This window comes from Clupea harengus, chromosome 1 (genome assembly GCF_900700415.2).
Source record: "Clupea harengus chromosome 1, Ch_v2.0.2, whole genome shotgun sequence".
NCBI lineage: Eukaryota > Metazoa > Chordata > Actinopteri > Clupeiformes > Clupeidae > Clupea > Clupea harengus.
The window spans coordinates 25,222,798-25,243,675 of NC_045152.1; the positions used below are offsets into that span (position 1 = coordinate 25,222,798).

The window sequence follows — 20,878 nt, forward strand, 5'->3', positions numbered from 1 at the left end:
GCCTGCGCTGCTGCCTTGATAGTTGCTTGTTCCACCGCTTTTGTGAGTTGTTCCACAAGCTTGTCACCTGTTTTGTTTCCCTGGCTCTCTTTCTTATCTTTCTCTGCCTTCCTATGACGCTTCAATCCATGCTCCACGTGTTGCACCCATACGTTCTGTGGCAACACATCCAGTCCCACTGTGTCTTTTAATTTATTTTGAACTGGTTGTGGCAGCCCTTCTACCACCCCTTTCCTGAAATGTATTTGTGCCAGTGCTGAATTGTCTGGTCTTTCCCCGGTTCCTTTTTCCCACATCTCCCACGCCCTCACCAGGTACTCATGGGTGTTCTCACTCTCTTTTATCTGCAGGCTGGTTAATGCGTCAACCGTATAGGCTGTCGGATAGCTTCGTCTCAGGGACCCCCATATCCGGTTACGATATGCATTAAAATGTTCGTCCTCAGGTCTCCCCTCACTCTTGGCTACTCTCTCTGCCTCCAATAGAGCCCTATCCGCGTGGACTTTTATCAGTATTGTGCGTATGTCTGCCAGAGCTAACTGATCCTGACAAGTCTCTCTCTCAAATGTGGTGATCCAGGAAGCTGCACCATTGGCTATTGGTGGCAAGCGTTTGATTAGTGCCTCAAGATCTGTCCTACCCCATGGCACATATTTTCTCTGGTTCTGGCCTGTTGCTATTAAAGGATACATCCCTGTTGGAACCTGTGGAACTTGTGTGACACACATGGGTTCATCTTCACCTTTGTACCTTTTGTACAAGCTTCTACCTGTTCTCATCTGATGCATGTGTGCTTGATCTAGCTTCACTGGGAGTTTCCTCATTTCATATTCCTCCTCACTACTCTCTTCTGTGTCCGTATCTTCTGGTTCCCAGTGTTGCCTTCTCTGTCCTCTCATCACATCACCAGCCGCTAGTCTTTTTCCTGTTATAGTAACTTCATCTAGATCTCCTTTCCTATCCCTTACTGCTGGGGTAGAAGTGTATATAGGTGGGGTATACATTGGTTGCCCCTGATCATACACTTCCTTGGGATACTGAAGAATGGATAGCCCTGCATGTCTTGATGTGTTGTCTGTGATAGTCTGAACCGGACGCGTGTGTGTGTCTTTGCGCCTAGTCCCCCCCCTCTCTGCTCCGTTGGAGCAGGGAAGTGTGTGTGGACTCTTGGCCCCCACCTTTTCAACTCTGTCTGAGCAGCGAACTGTGGGTGAACTCTCGGCCCCCACCCTCTCTGCTCTCACTGCGCGGTGAACTTCTTCTTTCTGTCTGTCTCCCTTTCTCTGCCTCTCACCACTTTCTCTCTCCTCTCTAGACTTGTTGAATCCCTCACTCTGTACAAAATCATGAGATGACATATATGTGGCATATTCTGGGGGGTCAGTGCGCTCAGCCCTGTCAGCCCCTCTATTCTCCCTGATCATGCCCTCTTCAGTATCTGATTCTACCTCCTCTATTCTTTCATTGATGTTGTCTATGAGGCCTTGCACCAGGCCATTTGTGCTTACACATTGGTCATGTGTGCGGGCTAAATCAGTTGCTAAACGCAGTTCACTCCCTTGTCCAGTTACAGTTACTAAATGTGCAGTGTTTGCCATCATTGTCGTTAAAGCGTGTGTACATTCTGCAAGTCTGTCTACCCTATCTGCAATGTATTCTGTTTTCATTTTCACTAGGTTGGACACACCTTCCATCTCTTCGTCAATTATCTCTAATCTTTGTGCAGGAATTACCACCATAGGTGCTTGTGTTACCAAGTCCCTGCGGCTGAACCCATTATATGGTGGGGGCGCGCTGGCTGTAGCCACAGGTAGAGGTGGATACAGTGTGTTTTCTGTCTCCCTACTTTCTTCCATATTCTTTCCTCTTTTTTCTGGGTCATTTTCGATCTGTGTCTTTTCTCCCTTCTCCACTGAATTTTGTCTCTTTCTTTTGTTTGCCATTATCGCCCCTTTCATGATCATCCCCATTATTTCGTCTCTAAATATATTCTCATCACTCCAGTCATCTCGGGCATGTCTTTTCGACTGGAGGAAGTTTTTCTCATCTATCTTCCTCTTTTTCTGTTCCATCTCATCTGTTGAACGCTGTCTCAACATTACACAATCTTCTCTGGTTGGAACAGGTTTGTCTGCTTCGGGATACCATCCTCTCTTAATCCAATCTTTTATTAGCTTTTCTAAGTTCCTGATTTTGTCTTTTGCAACCGCCTTTGCATTGTTTTTGTCAAAATGCTCTTTAATGTCCAGCACCAATTGACCTGCTGACCCTGCTCTCGAGTTTGCTTGGTCTGCCATAACTCAACCTGCACTGGCTACACTTCCTTGGTTTACTGCCAACGCAAGTCTAGGGTTAAGTACTGGATTTATCAGGTCCCAACCTACTATAATGCCCCCTAGTATTCTCTCTGTGATTTCTGCGAATCTAGGTTTCTCACCATTGACTAGTAAACTGTTTAAATTTATGTATCCCCTCACGTGTGGTGGCGGGAACCAAATATCACCGTCTCCCCACGTTTTACGCTCCCAGAGGGGTATTACAGTTATCTGAATTTTCTCGTACCAAATTTCTGGTCTCCCTTTTTTCTGTCTTTTTTCTACAGGCGCCCAAACTGCGTTTCCAAAAGCTATGGGGTCGTCGTGGAGCCAGTAATAGAACTCTTTTAGTTTTACTGTCCACTTAACTTCGTGTTTTTTCCCTCCCTGTTTTGGAGGGAGAAGTGATTTTTCGTAGACTGTGTCAAATAATCCTAATAAATATCGTGGATTGATCAGACGATTCTCAAACGAGGATAACCACTCCAATATGTTCTCCTCCTGATATGGGCAGTGACTTCTTAGATACCCTGCACTCGCTCCCACCACTTCTACGTGTTTTCTTATTATCTCAGCCCCTGTTTTGCCTGGGTAAGTTAACAATGTATCCAACCACCAACGGCTCTTGGGTGCTATTATTCTGTAATCACCCCTGATAGCTGTTGGAGTTTTATTCTCTAATTCTAACTCCCTCTCTACCTCCTCTACGTTCATCTATGGTTGACTAAATATAGATGCTTGCCCCACAGTTGTGTTTTTATCAGAAACAGGCCCTTATAACCAATTAGACCTGTTATAGAAACTTTTTTGATCAGAACTAGGCCTTTATAATCAATTAGGCCTTTTCCCTTCCCCCCTGTTTTCTTTTCTCTTTTTTTTTTTTTTTTTTTTTAATTGTTTTCTGAACCTTGTTTGCTTTTATCACTCCTCGCCAATCCGGTGCCTTATTAATACAGTTTCCTGTACGGCCAAGGGGTTCATGAGCCCACCGAAGGGAATTGCAGATACACAAACAAGGTTTTACTAAACACACTGAGTTAGTCTGAATGATCCACTAATCCGGCTTTTTGTTGGATTCTTGCATCCACCGAAAGCTTACCCATTCAGACGTAACAAAGGTGTGTTATATCAGTGTTAAATCAGTGCTATATCACTGATTTAATCTATCATCTGAGTACTTCTGATCTTAATTTGACACTTTTGCTGAACACAACAGTTGTGGGTATTACTTCTATTATTTATTTGCAAGTCACTTATCTTTTGAAAGACTATCTCTTACAAATATTCACTTCTGTCCTATAGTTCTGTATAAAGACAGGAGTCGGGTGTCTGAAAATTCAAACTTCCTCCTGATTCATACACAGAACTGTGCGTGGCGCAGTGCCAGCTGTGTGTCTCTCTGCACTCAATTCTACCTTTCTTTATCCTATTTACACGCCTTTGCCCTATTTACATTTGAAAAATTTGCGCTACTCGCTTTACACGCGCTAACCGTGCTTGGTCGCGTTACACGCTTATCCTTTACCTCTAACCCAGAGGGTGAGCACATCCGGGATGTAGGCTAAATTGTAGGTCAAGAGTAGGCTAACGAGCTCAGACAACGAGCTCAGACACTACTTCGATTATCTACTACTACGCGGAAGGGTCAACCATGCTCACCCCCCGTTTAGGAACTCTGGTCTGTTACGCAGTCCGTACTAATCTCTCACTCTTTCCTCTAAACCTAATGTTTAGGTAGTCAGGCCTTTTATGCAGACCTACTAATCTCCCTCCTCCCTCTAAACCTAATGTTTAGGTAGTCAGGCCTTTTACAGTACCTACTAATGCTTTTTCTTATTTAAAACTGACAATTCACAAAGGCTTTGTGGATTTTTGTATCACTATCCACCATCCACTCGCACTTGCTGCTTCCTTCAAGATCCAAGATGACAGACAAAAACTAACTAATCAATATTCTAATCTATGGACAATTCAATGAAATAGGTTTGTCCTCACCTTATTTTTCTTGCAGGCGCCTGTTTTTTGTCTGCCGCCAAAGATCTCGAAGCCCCACTCTGAGCCTCGTGCTCCAGGTGAGGGTCTGGTTGGTCCACCTCTCCTCAGTTCAGCGTCGGTGTCACCAATTGTTAGGAAAAAATACTCTGCGTGTTGTTTCGGAGAGGAACCACCATACGAAGCAATTTGTTGTAACAAGGTTGAGTTTTACTGGTAGGTAACGACACAAAACAACTTGCTCAATAGACAGTCAACAGTACAGTCAAGCAAGCCGGAGAATGCAAATTCTAAAGTCTAAACAGAAGATGCTCGCACTTTTAAGGCCTAATTCTGTGATGTCACTTCTTGCCCCTGGGCCGCCCATCTATCGATCTTAAGATTGTGAAATACTGTCTCGTCCACTCTGCACTTAGTTATAACACATGATTCTTGTGGTATTTCCCATTGACAGAACTTCTGCTTTTAATCTGCTGACATGTATGTCTGGACACTTTCCCTTATCTGTGGCCCAGACTTGACCACTTGATTTATCCTCATGCCTTTCACCTCTTCTGGGCCGTTGTCCCAGTTACTTGCTGTTTTCTGACTGCCCTTTTCTTGTGATTATACTTCATTGATACATTTGGTTAAATGTGATATGATTAGATACATTTGATAATTCAAATTTATCTTACACTTTACAGTTCTTTATTTTACTTAAACTCAACTTCCTTGTCTGTCTTTGCACAGCAGAAACCTCCTTTTGTGAATCTATAGATGTTTTGATTATCCTCATCCATTTTTTTCTGAACAGTGAACATACATCTCATACAAAACATACTTATTGTGTGCCTACTTTCTCCTACAAAATGAGATTAAATGGAATTTAAAGTGAGAATTAGGTTTCAATCTCTAATTCAGTCTAAAATGATACATGAATGAAATGATGATGATGATACTCACATCTAGGTCTCCTGGGCAATCAAAAGCCCATCTTTGAGAACTAACATTTTGTAATCGGAAGCAAATGTCCTTGGAAAGTCAGATTGCTGAGCAGTACCAGACTGACCACAGGTCACATTCATATGCAGTGTATGGAAAACCGATTTGAAATTCATGAGGCACATATGAATTACACAAACATAATCATGTTTTTTGCCAAATCAATGGGGGTGTCCCTCAATGACAAGCCCAGAGCTGGACATTGATCTGGTCTGAGTGCACCAGTCTCAAACATCGTGGGGAAAATATTTCCAAGGACACATCACCTAACCAAGGAACTGGGTTTCAAAAACTTCTATGACTTTTACTGGTTATGTTGGTAGTGATTAACTTGAAGTGCAAACGTGTCAGTAAGGTTGGTAGGTAAGGTAGCAGCTTTGTAGTAGTATCTAGCACAACCACAAAATCAACCTTTTGAACTAGAGCATAGCTGGGGAAAGTGAGACTGTGGGTACTGTGGGGCTGTCTCCCTTTTGAGTCAAAGGGTGTTTGTGTACGTGACTTACCATTTCCTCTGTGTGTTATGCAGATTTAAGTCATGTATTTGTTCATGCAATACCCAGCATTTCATGTGGTTCCTGTCAAGGCAACTCATCATCATCACAACCACAAAACCAATGTCTTCTCCTGAAACTAGAACATACCAGTGTAAGATACATTTGAATTATCAAATGTATCAAATGAAGTATATCAAGCAGAAGTTCTGTAAATGGGAAACACCACAAGAATCATGTGTTGTTTCCCACTTACAGAACTTCTGCTTTTAATCTGCTGACATGTATGTCTGGACACTTTCCCTTATCTGTGCCCCAGCCTTGACCACTTAAGATTTATCCTTTTGCCTTACTCCTCTCCGCCTTTGTCCCAGTTTTAACTTGCTCTCTCGTCTGGCTTTACATTTTCCACGTGAATTTAACTTGCTGTCTCTGACTGATTTTTTCATTTGATATACTTCATTTGATACATTTGATAATTCAAATGTATCTTACACCAGTCACACAACAGCAAATTACCACACCAAATCTGCAAAACTGTAAAGATAAGCTCAACACAGTCTTCAATTTCACAACACAGTTTTCAATTTCAACACACACAATACAATATTACACACATTCTAAGACACAACAGTCAGACACTGAACACATGTGTGCCTTTTTAAGGCACTGCCCTTCAATCTAGCACTGAAAATGTAAATGACGCACTGTCTAGGTGCAATACGCTGGTCCATACTGTTTTGGAAAACTGAAGACAAATTGTGTAAAAATTGGTTACAGTACTGTACAGGGTGTTTATGTATTTATTATTTGTTTATGTTTACAGTAATGTATAGGCAGTTTATGTATTAAGTCTATTGTTATCAGTTTTGTCAGAATCCCTTATGAAGCACAGTGTAACACTGAAACTGCAAAAGGCATCAGCTTAAGAAAGACAGAAGTGTTTTTTAGATTTCCCACTTGTGTGTAGTTAGTAATTCAAAACGAAGTCTATATACCGGTATATGAATAGTTTTGTCTGTCATTTGACACAGCAATTTTATTTTGAAAAGGGATTATAGAGTTCTGAATGCAGTGTTTCATTTTGCAGGAGATGATTTGAAGGAGATGACATTTAAAAAAAGAGATCTAGTTTCAGAAAAGGTGTGTAATCAGTTATGTAGCTCGGTCAGCTGTGGTTTTTAACTAGAACAATTTGTAAGCGATGAAATGCAGTGTGACTTCCTGTGTGACATTACATGCCACTGACATAAGACCCGTACAGAGGAGTATCTAATCTACCGCCAAACATGCGTAGTACAGCTCAGATAGAGCTTTCTGAAAATATATTTGGAAATGTTAATGGAGGTGATCAAAATCAAAGACTTGATCATTTGGATGAAAATGTTAATGCTAATCAGGAACCAATCAGAACTCAGACCTGTAATGAGAGGAAAAAGGAAAAAAGAAAGCTTTCAGGTTTGTAATTGTATTGTGTTGCTTTTGTATAGTCCAGTTTAGTTGCTAGCATGGATATTTGTGGAGTGATGGACACAGAGTACACAATTCTGGGCAGGGCCCTTAAAGAAATGCACAGCCTCATTGGTTGGGATTTTTAAAAATGACTTTAGCGATATATGTCAATACAGTTCACAATGTATTTGTTAACTCTGTAGGAGCCGATACCACAGATGTCAAATACTACAGAGTGGCTGTAGTGAGTCTGGGGCTGCTGTGTGCAGTCCTACTGGTTGTCATTATAAGGATGGGCCAAGCAAATCATCGGTTGACATCAAAGAATACAGAATTGACTTCTGAGAAAAGAAAATTGACTTCTGAGAATAGAGAATTGAAAGAGAAGCTGAAAAACGCCTTTTGTGAGTATTCTAGCATGAGTAACTAATCTCTGTTGCGATTTGCCCAGATATGGCCGTGTTGTTTTCCTAAATATGTGAATACAGCATATTCTAGTGCAGTCAACAAAGCACCTAACACATTCTTCACAGCTTAAAATGAAATTCGTTGCTAGTTAAAGGGTAGTGAATCAGTGTTCCCTGATATCTATAATGATAGTCATAGATATGGTGGCAAATTTACTTTTTATGCGCTATGTGGAAAGGTTCATTTTTTTCAAACCTCTTCCATACCATTGTTTAGTATGTGTTTCTGCACAGAGCATTTTGAAATGCTGTCGGCAAAGTACGTACAGGTCATTGTAGCACTGGAAATGCAAATGGAGCACTGTGCAATACTTCAGCTCACAGTGTTTTAGAAAACTGGACAAAAATGAATTGGTTAAAGAGAAGGCCTATGATTCTAATCAGTACACTTTGTCATATTCAGTTAATTAAGTGCGCTCAAAAAAATTGGTCACACTACAGTTTTCAAAATAAAATAAAAAACTCCTCTCGCTGCTCTTAGATTTGACTGGTACTGGTCTAATATGATGCATTGTCAGTAAAACACAAATAAAAATACCTTTATAATTTGTGTTATCAATGCAGGGATTCCTCATGGTTGGAGATGTTTTGGTTCCAGTATTTACCACATTTCAACTACCAAAGAAACCTGGAGCGACAGCAGACAGCACTGCATGGATCTAGGGGGGCATCTGGTGGTCATTGACAGTGAGGAGGAACAGGTGGGAGACAAACACAGTTAGCCAAGAAAATACACAGAGGGGAAATAGAGAGAGATATTTGAGTATTTGAGAGAGATACTGTACCACAGTTCTGTTGTGTAGCAAACTAATCAGCTAAGAACTAATGTCCTTACCTGCATGACAACCGATTAGTTTATGACCTGGCTGTTTGTTTACATGTTCATGGCAGAAATTCATCTCAGGATTTGAGAGGAGAGTTTGGATTGGTGCTTTGAAGACAGAGGGAGCCTGGAAATGGGTAGATGGCAAAGTCCTGGGTTATGCAGGGTAAGATCACTGGAACTCACTCCTCAAAGATAATAAATTGCTGTATAATGTAAAGATCTCATGAAATATGCAGCTTATGAATCAAATCTCTTGCCTTTGTCTAATTTCAGGTACTGGGCTGAGGGAGAACCAAATAACATGGGCGGAGAGGAAGACTGTGTAGAGAACAAATTTATGGGTGACCCTAAGAGAACCTGGAATGACGGCACTTGCAATTTGTTACGTTTATATATTTGTGAGAAAGCAATGTGATTTCAATTAAAAATCTGTCTTTTTTTGAGTCTTCCCATAGGATAATTTTAGTTTTCAAAGATTTTGATAGCTCAGAAAAGCTAGATGTGATCTCGTTGTTGTTTCAATTATGTATGAATTTAGTCAAATATCAATAAAATTCCTTAGGAGAAATGAGCTGAGATACTTTACTGTAAAAATCCACCAAAGCATCTTCGAACAGTCTTCTTGTAGGCTAGTTAAATGCACTTTATTGTGAAAATGTGTGCCTCATCCAGAAACATCAAGGTAATATTGAGATATTAAATATTAACATAATATAAATATTTTGTAAAAATGGAGCATGATTTGTGACCCTGTTGAGATCTCTCCTTTAACACTATTGGAGAAAGGACCATATAGAAATCTGAGAAGCAGGAGATTTAAGCTTTTATCTCTCCTTTCATCTCATTGCTGTCTAGGAGAAACAGAGAAGATAAGTAGATCTCTTTTGAGATTTTCTCTTTTTATTATTCTAACCAGGATTTTTGTAATGGACATCTATTGACCTGCTGATATGCAAACTCCCTTGTATCAATGATGCCAGACTACCCATGAATCTTTAACTGCTGGGTTCCATGTTAATGATACTGTCGCGGCGAAAACCAGCCACTCTGTCTCAATTCCACAATCAAAAGGAGTCAAAAGGCCACATGTGTAGATCTGAGGTTTATTGTAGTCATTAAGCCACAATAAGGAGATGGTCCATGGATTAGCTCAATCTCATTGTATGAATTTCGGGTCAGACTTTTTAAGTTCCTCCCACTCTCTGGTGTTTGGCTGTTCTCCAAGGCCAATCAGAACTAACCCCATTTTCTAACTTTTACTCATAACTCTCTCTCTCTCTCTCTCTCTCTCTCTCTCTCTTTCTCTCTCTCTCTCTCTCTCTCTCTCTCTCTCGCTCTCTCTGTGTGTGTGTGTGTGTGTGTGTTTGGCACCACCCCCCTTTCCTGGGACCCTTGTGGCAAAGTCAATTCATCTTGTCTCCATATCTGCCTCTAAACAGGCAACTGTTTGATATTGATTGTCAGCCATTTTGACTGAGGCTTTTCATACTTATGAATGAATCCATGTTCATCAACTTATAAAAAATATCCAACATTCCCCCCTTTGTGTCTATTAGACACACAAAACTACATTCTATTTTACTATAGCAATACACTATACTGCAACATAAACACATCTTACTGACTATGCAGCAAAGCCAATAATTAACCTTATTTTAATCATCATGTGCACTTGATATATCAATATTCATGTGACTATACTAACTCACAATACATCCCATTACACTATGTTATTGTATAACTAGGGCACTCCTAGATGAGCTCACAAATAATCATTACACGAACCACTGGGGCAATCCCGAATGGTTGAAGCACACTCATTCTTATGAAACCCATTGTCACATATGCATAGAAAAATACAAACATTATAACCATACAGCAATGTATACAAATAATGCAGTAGTACACTCACAATAAAAGTATAACATTATCTGCACCAATGTAAACTATAGGCAAATCTGAATATAGCACCAATATTACCAGGTTGTTTTTAGCAATAAGTTTATAATCATCCCCAGGTTAAGTTAGGGTTAAGTCACTTGCATGCTGTTAAATTATACTATTTCTACGTGTTGGTTTACAGAGAATCAAGTGAAAGACCGCCATGAAGCAATAGGTTTGAATACAGTTGAGTTTACTGAGTTTCAAGAGATGTACAAATACAGTCTTAGGTGAGTTCACAAAGAGCTCTGTCACCCACGACTGGAGAATGCATTCTGACATTCACATACGCAATTCAATCTTTTAACCCCACAGTTGCGACAATGTTGCTTAATCATGGATCCCCTGGGGAGCTGTAACTAACTAACTCTTTAACAATGGGGCCTCAGTTTGAGAACCTCAATTCTCACAGTTCGGCTGTTAATCTTATCTTGTCCTTGTCCCATGGTGTTCTTTCTGACCTAAAAAGTTGTAAGTTACGGCCACTGTCACTGCTGGCCCGTGCTGGCCCCGTCAAATTCACACCAGCAGCGACACCTCAGGGTAATAGGCCTCTTTTCTTAGCACCGTGAAATTAGTTATTAATTTGTTTGTTGTTTGAGCTAAATTGCTTGACATGAACTTCAACTGAACTGCTTGTTGATGACTAACCATTGGTGACATCAATAAACTTGATTTTCTCTTACAATCCCTCCTTTGACCTCATTTATGAGGTCAACACCACATTCAGGCAAGCACTAAAAAGCAGGGTTACATTGTGGGGTGTTTTCTTAATTACTTTACACAATAATATCAAAACACCCTCCTTTCGCATTCTAGCACAGCATAAGCATAACACACCTCCAGGCGCTTACTCTGTCGCGGGGATACCTGCCCCCTTTCAGGTATCAATTCACCAAAGCTTTGGTAGAACCGCTCGCGCTTTTTGCTTGAGGTCTGCCCTCAGAGCGCAACCTTTTAGTGTCTAAACACCTATTCTTATAAAAAAAAAAAAATGCAATTGGGTATATTGTACACACGGTACCATGCAATACTACAGTATATATTTGACCTAATAAACATGCTACATCAATTGAAAGTTTAAATTATGCACTTCCTTTAACCTTTGACTATATAGTAAATAAGACCTCTCATAATACAGGCCCTACTAAAAATTAATTAACTATGTAACACATTTAACTATGCATTCCTTTACGTATGATTAAAAAAATGCGATTATATGTTGGAAAAATGAGAGAAAGAAAGATAAGAGACAAAGAGAGAACATAGGCACATTTGATTTAAACAATGCGATTATGTTGGAAAATGAGGGAAAGAAAGATAAGAGGCAAAGAGAGAACATAAGCACATTCCACAGTATGCACTCCTATACTGAAATCCTAGCACATAAGCCAAATAGCCAGCGCAATTAAGCAAGAGCCTCCATTCATACGCACTTTCATTCCCTGCCACCTAATACTGCTGTCTACGCTTCTTACGCTTCTTACTACGTTTCTTACGCTGCTCTCTACGCTCCCATTCCTCAAATTCTTTCATCTGTGGTTCACGCCAGTACATGTGCTCTGTGATGTCGGGCCAATCAGACCATGCATCCTGAAGTGCCTCATTCTGTTTCCCATTTCTCCTCCTCGACCCATCCTGAAACAAATCGTCAGCAAACAGATCCTCCTCCCCCAGGTTAAATATTTCATTCAATGTCAATGTGTGTAGGTTCAACATCTGGGCCAGCACATCAGGTTCCGGTGTTGTCCCCCTTTCCAGGTCCTCGGGAGGTACTATATCCTCCTCAACATCCTCATCACTTACATAACCATCAGGTCGGCCAGCAATAGCCCAATCCTCATTCAACAACAATGCTGCGTCATACAATCTAGCTATTTCTTTGTTGTATATTTCTGCCCACTTCCAACACATCCAGCCCGCTCCACCCCCATAACCATACTTACAGTAGGGATTGCCTATTGGGCAATTAGGAGTATATGGGCCCTCAGGCTTTGTCCATACAGCCTTACTCCAGTCAGTGTTGTTCTCACTCTCTATGGGTATAAAGAACCCCTCCTTGTCTACTCTATCTCCTATTTCCTTTAGTAGACTTCCTAATCCCTTTAGTGTCTTGACCGGGAGGTTTTCTATTTGTTTTGCCTGCCACTCAGGTGGTGCACCTGGGTTCTCATCTTTTCCATTGACTGCTCTCTCTATTGTGCGAGTAGCTATCAGCATGGCACCTCCCACTGCTACTCCTAAAAACACTCGTCTCAACCATGTTCCCCACTTCCAGAACTTATCATTTAGCCAATCTATCAGGGGGTTGTTTATTCCTGACTGTTTTACTATGAGTAGGTTAGTCAGACTCATGTTTCTTAGTTTTAGCCAGTGCACAGTGTGAGAAATTATACCAGTTGATACCTGATCTCCTATGATCACTGGAAGTATTTTCAAACAGCCTTGGTCTTCTGTCTCCACACCAGTCCGTACCTGCTGGGATATCAAGTTAATCATCCGGCCAAATAATTTCTTACTACAGGGGTCAAAGTAGACAGAGGTTTGCCTCTGCCCACTAATTTTCTGGGTGCTAAATAATGGTGTGTAAAGTGTGTGTAATCTAAAGTGTGTGCGAAAAGTGTGTGCGGAGGTATGTGTCTGGGTGGGCGTGTGGCCCCCCTCCTTTCTCCTTCTTCAGCGCAGGGAGTATAGCGTGTGAACCATGTGTGTGTGTCTCTCTCAGAACATCCTATCACTTGGGAAAAAGCAACATTCTTTATTTAAAATGATCTAACTCGGGAACGCTAGTTCGCCATTTCATATGATTCTATTTCACTTCTGTTTCACGTCTCAGTTCACTCCTTCTTTTTTTTTTTTTTTTTTTTTTTTATGAATACAGTTGAGTTTACTGAGTTTCAAGAGATGTACAAATACAGTCTTAGGTGAGTTCACAAAGAGCTCTGTCACCCACGACTGGAGAATGCATTCTGACACTCACATACGCAATTCAATCTTTTAACCCCACAGTCGCGACAATGTTGCTTAATCATGGATCCCCTGGGGAGCTGTAACTAACTAACTCTTTAACAATGGGGCCTCAGTTTGAGAACCTCAATTCTCACAGTTCGGCTGTTAATCTTATCTTGTCCTTGTCCCATGGTGTTCTTTCTGACCTAAAAAGTTGTAAGTTACGGCCACTGTCACTGCTGGCCCGTGCTGGCCATGTCAAATTCACACCAGCAGCGACACCTCAGGGTAATAGGCCTCTTTTCTTAGCACCGTGAAATTAGTTATTAATTTGTTTGTTGTTTGAGCTAAATTGCTTGACATGAACTTCAACTGAACTGCTTGTTGATGACTAAACATTGGTGACATCAATAAACTTGATTTTCTCTTACAATATGAGGACTAATCCTCTACAATACCCAGGTAATCTATTCATAAAACAATCAGTGTTCAATAGAAACTAAACGGCGCATACAGCATTCGATAGTGTACATTAAACAGTGCTTAAGTAAATGTACATACATTAAACCGCTATGGCTGCTTCCTGAACCCCAGCCATTTACCGAGCAAGCGCGTGTGCGTCTCATGATCCATTAGAAATACTATCGCATTCAACCCTTTGACAATGTTGTGCATTCTAATACACCCTTGACGTGTATTAATACTCTGTAGGCAGTTATAAAGTGTGACAAAAACCCTGTAACAGACAAACATTTTCTCATAATCCCACAAATCACAGATACAAATGGTATGATTGATAAAACATTTGGTGAGGTATACAATCAGACAGTAAAAATAATGCAGTAGGGGTATTTTCAGAACAGTATGGACTACAGGTACACTTAAACCAGGCACCAAAGGTCTTGGGAGAACCTCAGGTTCCCAGAGAAATGAAATGATATTTCTGGCCAACTTAAAACCTTCCCTAGGCTTCCCTAGTGGGTACACTAACATGTGAGGACTAATCCTTTATTTCCCTAAATGATCGACTATTGGTTTGCATTGATCAAATCCTATGTATTCCAAATCAAACAATACAGACAGGTTCAGTATGAAAATCACTGTGTTCACAGGCAGTGCTTAAGTAATCAAATTGGATAAGCCCCCATATTGTAAGAGTATTTTTCACTCTTGCGTGTTGGTTTAGAGAGAGACCACCATACGAAGCATTTGGTTGTTACAAGATAAGTTTTACTGGTAAATAGTGACACAAATACAGCTTGCTTGACTTAACACAGAGTACCATCAAGGCAAAGCTGGAGAATGCATTCTGAAGACAGGTACAGTGAAACTAGACTTTTAAGTCTTTAACCCAATGAGGTCATTTTCTGGGCCTCTGGTGTCCGCCCCTCAGGATGGTACCCTGCACCTTAGTTCTCCGCAATAACACATAATTTCTGTGTGACAATCATGGCTTTGTGAGCGCCTCTACTCCCATCTGCTGACTGTCTTATCTGTCTGGAAACTCCCAACATTTCATCTTCCGCCCGAGCTTCAAACATACTAAGTAGCCACTGCCTTGACCTTGCTAAGCCAGATGGACTGTAGGCTCTCCTGTTTCTTAGGCTCTGCTCTCTGTAAGTGTTTGTCTTGCACACTGTGTCTATGCATAGACTCTGATTTTCTATAAGGCCTACACATTGTTAATAAAAATAAGTTTTGTTAATAAATTTGTACTGAACTGAATTTATCTTACATTCCCTCCTTTGACCTCATTTATGAGGTCAACACCACATTCAAGCAAAAGCCACTAAGAAGCAAGGTTACATTTTGGAGTGGGTTCTTTTTTACTTTACACAATTCTATCAACCACCCTCCTTTGGCATTCTAGCACAGTGTAAGCAATTTTTTACACCTGTAAGATAAATTTGAAGTTCAAGCAGAAGTTCAAGAATCATGTGTGTGTTTCCCATTTACAGAACTTCTGCTTTTAATCTGCTGACATGTATGTCTGGCCACTTTATCTGTGCCCCAGCCTTGACCACCTAAGATTTATATGCTTCTCTCCTCTTCCGGGCCTTTGTCCCGGTTTTAACTTGCTCTCTCCTGTCTGACTCTGCTTTACATTTCCCCTGCAGATGTTACTTGCTGTTTTTCTGACTTGTTGGCAGACTGCCCTTTTCTTGTGATTATACTTCATTGATACATTTGATTAAATGTGATATGATTAGATAAATTTGATAATTCAAATTTATCTTACACACCTCCAGGCTCTACTCTGTCACTGGGATGCCTGCCACCCTTCAGGTCATCCGTTCCCCATGGCTTGGTAGAACTGCCAGTGCATTTCACGTGAGGTCTCCCTCAGAGCGAAACCTTTTAGCGTCTAAACACCTATTCTTATGAAAAATAAAAAATACGATAGTTTATATTTTTATACTGAAAATCAACTAAAAGGTTACTTTTTATACTTCAATCAACTACTGTCTACATAAAAGTAAGGATTGTGATTGTTCTTTCATTTCATTAGCTAAGGCTTTCAGTTTGCTTAGACTTTTGGTTAGTTTCCCATCAGGTGCGGTATTATTAGCAATTGCTGTACAAAAGGTATCCCCAAACATTACACATACCCCCCCTTTCTCAGCTAGCAGCATGTCCAAAGCAATGCGATTCTGTAATGCCATAAGAGAGGTCTGAGAAAGCTGCTTGTGGATCGCATCTATGGCATCTCTGGTTAAGTTTGCCAATCCCTGTACGTTATAATGTACTAGGTTAATTCTATTCACATTTTTATTCACTGTTATGGGAAATATTGCTGAGAATAGGGGAAACGACTGCCAACCTGCAGCTACTTCATCTGCCAATTTGTATTCATTTGGTATGTTTCGGGCTTGCCCGATCGCATCAATCCATACCCCATCACTGTTCTTCCCCTCTTCTTCCCCCATCAAAGTGCTCCTTCGTCTCCTTCTTGGATCTGTTGAGTTTCGCATCCCTCCTTCTCCCATACTGAACTGAATTTATCTTACACTGCGCAGAGGCTCCCCTTCTCTCTGTCACTCTCCACCCAACTGTATAACTAAGAATACTGAAAGAGAAACTTTCCATACTCTACTCACATCTTTTTCTCCATCTCTCTATTTTCTCTGTATCTCTCTCCTGTTCACCATGTCTATCTTCCAAACTATATCGTTTTTAAAGTATAATTTTAAGGTATAATTCCACAAACACTTCCCGCACCTCCAGACTGCAGAACAGTTTCATCCCCAGGGCCATCACAGAACTAAACAATCACACAACCCTCATACCCTCCACCCAGCACAACTGCACTTTTTTTAGTGGTTGCACAAACCAATTTCGTTGTGTATCTAATGCACAATGACAAATAAAGTCTATTCTATTCTATTCTATTCTATTATAGAGGTTGCCTACCACCAATATAATAACATATTTCCCACAAACTATTGATAACTATTCATCTTCAGATTTAGGAGGAGACACTACAAGCCTCTTCAGGATTCTTTTGGCCGCATGTATCATACACACCCCTGTATGGGGATACTAGACGTCTGGTTTCACCCCGCTGTGGCAGAGCATGTTCCTGTCCTCCCACATTTTGCCTTCGAGAACATACTCTGGAAATATGTCCTTGTTGGCCACAAACCCAACATATCGGTGGCCCATACACATTGTTCTGTGACCTGCCAGCGCCCCCTCTCCCTCTGCCTCTTCCTCTGTAATTCCCCTGTCCAGGCCCCCATCTCTGATATGAGGAATGTAACCATTGCCGAGGTGGCTGCGCCCAATAGGACTGTCTGTATGCCGGGGGTGGGGGGCCGTTTGCTTGTCGGGGAGGGAGCATTGGCTGTGATGGCTGCTGCAGTGACAATGGGGCAGGAGCAGGCGTGACATCCGGCCTCGGTGCCTGTGGAGGGGTCTGAACAGGCACACTCACATTCTCCAAGAGCATTTGGGCCGGTTTCCTCGGCCTCTCTGTGTCCTGCGTCTCCAGACTGTCTCTTAACTCTCCATGTCGATTGACAGAATGAGTCGCATCATCACTCTCCTGGAGGATTGGGAGTCGTGGGATAAGCTCTGCCACATCTGTGTGTTCCCGTTGGTGGTGGTGTGTCTGCTGACCCCTCGTAATCAAAGGCTTAACTACATCTACTGCTTGGACTGGTGTCTGTAACTCATCTTTCTCTCGCTCTTCCTTCTCTTTCTTAGTTAACATTATTACGGGGCATTGTTCTGCTATTTCTGATTCTTCCCCGTCATCAGAGTCACTGTCTCCTCTCTCCCTCTTCCATTTTTTAACCTGGTCTAACTTAGCTCTCAACATTTTCCCCAATGGGTTTTGTACTGCTTTCTTCATTGTCATTTTAACCCTTAATGGGAACACTGGCATTTCAAAACTCCCCTGTGGGGAATCATCCTCCTGACCTCCAGCTAATTCTCCCATTACTCCTCCTATCCCCATGACCATGTTCTCGGGCTCCTTCTTTTCTTCCATGTCCTGACTTCTAATTTTTTCTAACTCCAGCCTCTGTCTGACCTTCCCCTGGTCCTCTTTGGTTAAATAGTCGTAATTCTTTTCCTCTTTCTGTAACTCCCCTGTCAGAGACCCTGGTGCAGAGAGGGTCCACTTTGACCTTACCTCCTCTCTCGCATCAGCACCCCCAACATTCTTATGAGAGGCACCCTCGACACATGGTGCTGGGCCCCTGACACCATAAATATCTGCTTGAAGTACCCCATCTCTTAATCCTCCTTCTAGGTGTTCTAGCCTGCATGTTATCTCTCTAACTGCTCGCTCCAGTCTCTGTTCTATCTCTACCACGGATCTTACAACCTCGGCTAACTCACGCTTTAATTCCACTGCCGGATACTGTTCCCCCGCGGACATCAATAACTTATTTGCTGAGGCCCAGGGGTGAGGCCTAAGTTCTTTTTCTCCAGAATTCATCTCCTCACACTCTCTATGGTTACTGTTATCAGCGACCTGTACTGGTGCTCGCCCCGTTTCCCCAGCTTTCTCCTTAGCCAACGTCATGAATGCCCTCAGAGTCTGTAGCTCTCGCTTTCTTTTAGTTTCCCTCTTTACACTAGTATCTTTATGCTGGTGATCATATATCTTTCCCTCCATTTGCAGTATTAACTTAGGGTCAAATGACCCTTGTTTCGGCCATGGGTTTGCATCATTTTTTGTCCTCTCTGACCACTTTTTACAATGCTGCTCCACCACATCTGCTTCTGATGTATACAATTGAACTACCTCCTCTAAAGCCGTCTTTTGTTCTGAGTCAAAGCCCAAAGCCATCTCTAAATCCAAGTCCTTCCACAATAATATATGTATTCTGACTATCCTACTTGACTGAGCGCAGGCCTGTGTGTGTGCGGACGGACAAGCAGCCCCTCCCTTTCGTGCTCTCTCTCTCTCTCTATCCTGCACTGATCTTTTAACTCGTAATTTTCCCCAAATTTCCTTAACTGTCCTTCTTAAGTGTCTCCTGTTCACCAATGCATGCAATACCTTGTCTTGCGAAGTTTTTGTTAACAATACCACGTCTCACACTCTAACTACAACCATTTCGCTTTTTCAGCACTTAAGTTAATGTCATTCACCATGCCAGCCACTATGTAACACATATTATTGATCTGCAAATGATCATACAATTTCCCATTTATTTTAATCCTTACAACCAATTACTTCACAAATTCACCCTTGTGTGATTACACAGCACGCTGCCAACCAAAGAGCAATCGCCAAAACTCATGATATACTATCCAATATTATATGTGACTCATCTTATTCCAACATTTCAACCACCCAATTCATATAATAATTCCTTTATCCCTTCCAAGTCGAAATTATTTATTTATCTTATACACACCTTCAGCCAGATTTCCCCTATTTTCTTTCTTAGTTGAGCACGTCTATTTTAATCACTTATCCACTGTCTGTTTTGTGTCTTAGAGTGAATCAACCTCTGCTCAGTAAAAACTGTATTCCTCCAATAATTTGTTAACATTTACAGAACTTTATAATTTCTTGGAAAACAAAACCCATTTAAAACATACCACATCCGTCAGTCAAGTCAATCGTCCGTCCGGCCTCTCCGTCTCCTCGCCACAATAGAAGATGATCCATGGATTAGCTCGATCTCATTGTATGAATGTCGGGTCAGACTTTTTAAAGGAACCTAGTTCCTCCCACTCTCTCGTGTTTGGATGTTCTCCAAGGCCAATCAGAACTAACCCCATTCTCTAACTTGTATTCCTAACTTCTCTCTCTCTCTCTCTCTCTCTCTCTCTGTGTGTGTGTGTGTGTTTGGCACCACCCCCTTTCCTGGGACCCTTGTGGCAAAGTCGATTAATCTTGTCTCCATATCTGCCTCTAAACAGGCAACTGTTTGGTATTGATTGTCAGCCATTTTGAGTGAGGCTTTTCATACTTATGAATGAATCCATGTTCATCAACTTATAAAAAATATCCAACAATACCTTGTATTAATCAGGTGCTGGGTGCAGTTATAATGTAAATATGCCTTTAGACCTACAATAGTAACAGCAAAATGTAAAAAATAAATAAACTAATTAAAAAAGGTATTTATCTCCATATTTGTTTTTGACAATGCCGAGGAGCCACTAGAGGGGCTATAGAGCCGTGGGTCGCTGACCCCTGGTCTAATCAAACACTAAACTGACAGCAAGTTGTCCACAGATGTATACATTACAGTTACAGTTTGACCCTACTTCATGCAGTTTCACCTGCCGTAAATATCAGATCAGTAACAGAGACTGGGGGAAGAGGGAAATGTTTTGTTTTCATTTAAATGCATATTATGCATGGTCACGATATGCATGATTATGATGTCGTTAAACTGATAGGTCATTAAAATGACCAACACACTGATATAGACATCAAACAATTCACCCACCGGAAATCCCCATACACAGGAAAGGTGCATAAGAAAACCCATCAGTGGTCAAAACCCATTTATTTTCTGTCACAATAATGTTAAAAAAAAATATTTGTATGTTCATCAAAACATCCACCAGCAGTGTAAACCTAAAGCAACTCATAACAATAAATAATGTGGAAGATCAAAACTATTTTTTTCTTACAAAGTGGCTAAAACATTCATATTTGTTTTTTTATCACCACAAGTCACATTTAACAAACACAAATCAAACCTGAATGCCATTCCATGTCCATGATACGCATTACTCTCATGAATGAAAACATTTCTAAAAAGTACTGAAAAAACAACAGCCTCCTATTCCAAATCTGATTTAAAATCCATTAGACTGCCAATAGATTTCCAGGTGTCAGCATCTACATTCCTGAGACAGCAGAAATGCCAACTGGAAAGACTGACATGAAACAGCAAAAAAGAAGGACATAAAAGGAAGAATGGAATGACCTGAGTGCTCGCCCTGCCGTAAACTCCTGTGAGTCGCCATCAACAAATGACA

General features: G+C 41.2%; 1 protein-coding gene across 1 annotated transcript; it reads left to right on the top strand.

Moving 5' to 3' along the window:
* Positions 1 to 8,183: 8,183 nt before the first annotated feature.
* LOC116223670 (CD209 antigen-like) lies at positions 8,184 to 9,470 on the top strand. The gene is made up of 3 exons (XM_031581225.2): positions 8,184 to 8,405; positions 8,596 to 8,693; positions 8,804 to 9,470. Exons 1-3 carry the CDS (start codon positions 8,358 to 8,360, stop codon positions 8,943 to 8,945), a joined length of 288 nt encoding a protein of 95 aa, XP_031437085.2. The 5' UTR covers positions 8,184 to 8,357; the 3' UTR covers positions 8,946 to 9,470.
* Positions 9,471 to 20,878: the final 11,408 nt, after the last annotated feature.

What these genes read in the sequence shown, in the direction of transcription:
- LOC116223670 (XM_031581225.2), top strand. Translation starts at nt 8,358, where the DNA reads ATGGATCTAGGGGGGCATCTGGTGGTCATTGACAGTGAGGAGGAACAG. An exon ending in TTGACAGTGAGGAGGAACAG is followed by an intron (nt 8,406 to 8,595) that starts GTGGGAGACAAA and finishes TGTTCATGGCAG; the next exon opens with AAATTCATCTCAGGATTTGA. An exon ending in AAAGTCCTGGGTTATGCAGG is followed by an intron (nt 8,694 to 8,803) that starts GTAAGATCACTG and finishes GTCTAATTTCAG; the next exon opens with GTACTGGGCTGAGGGAGAAC.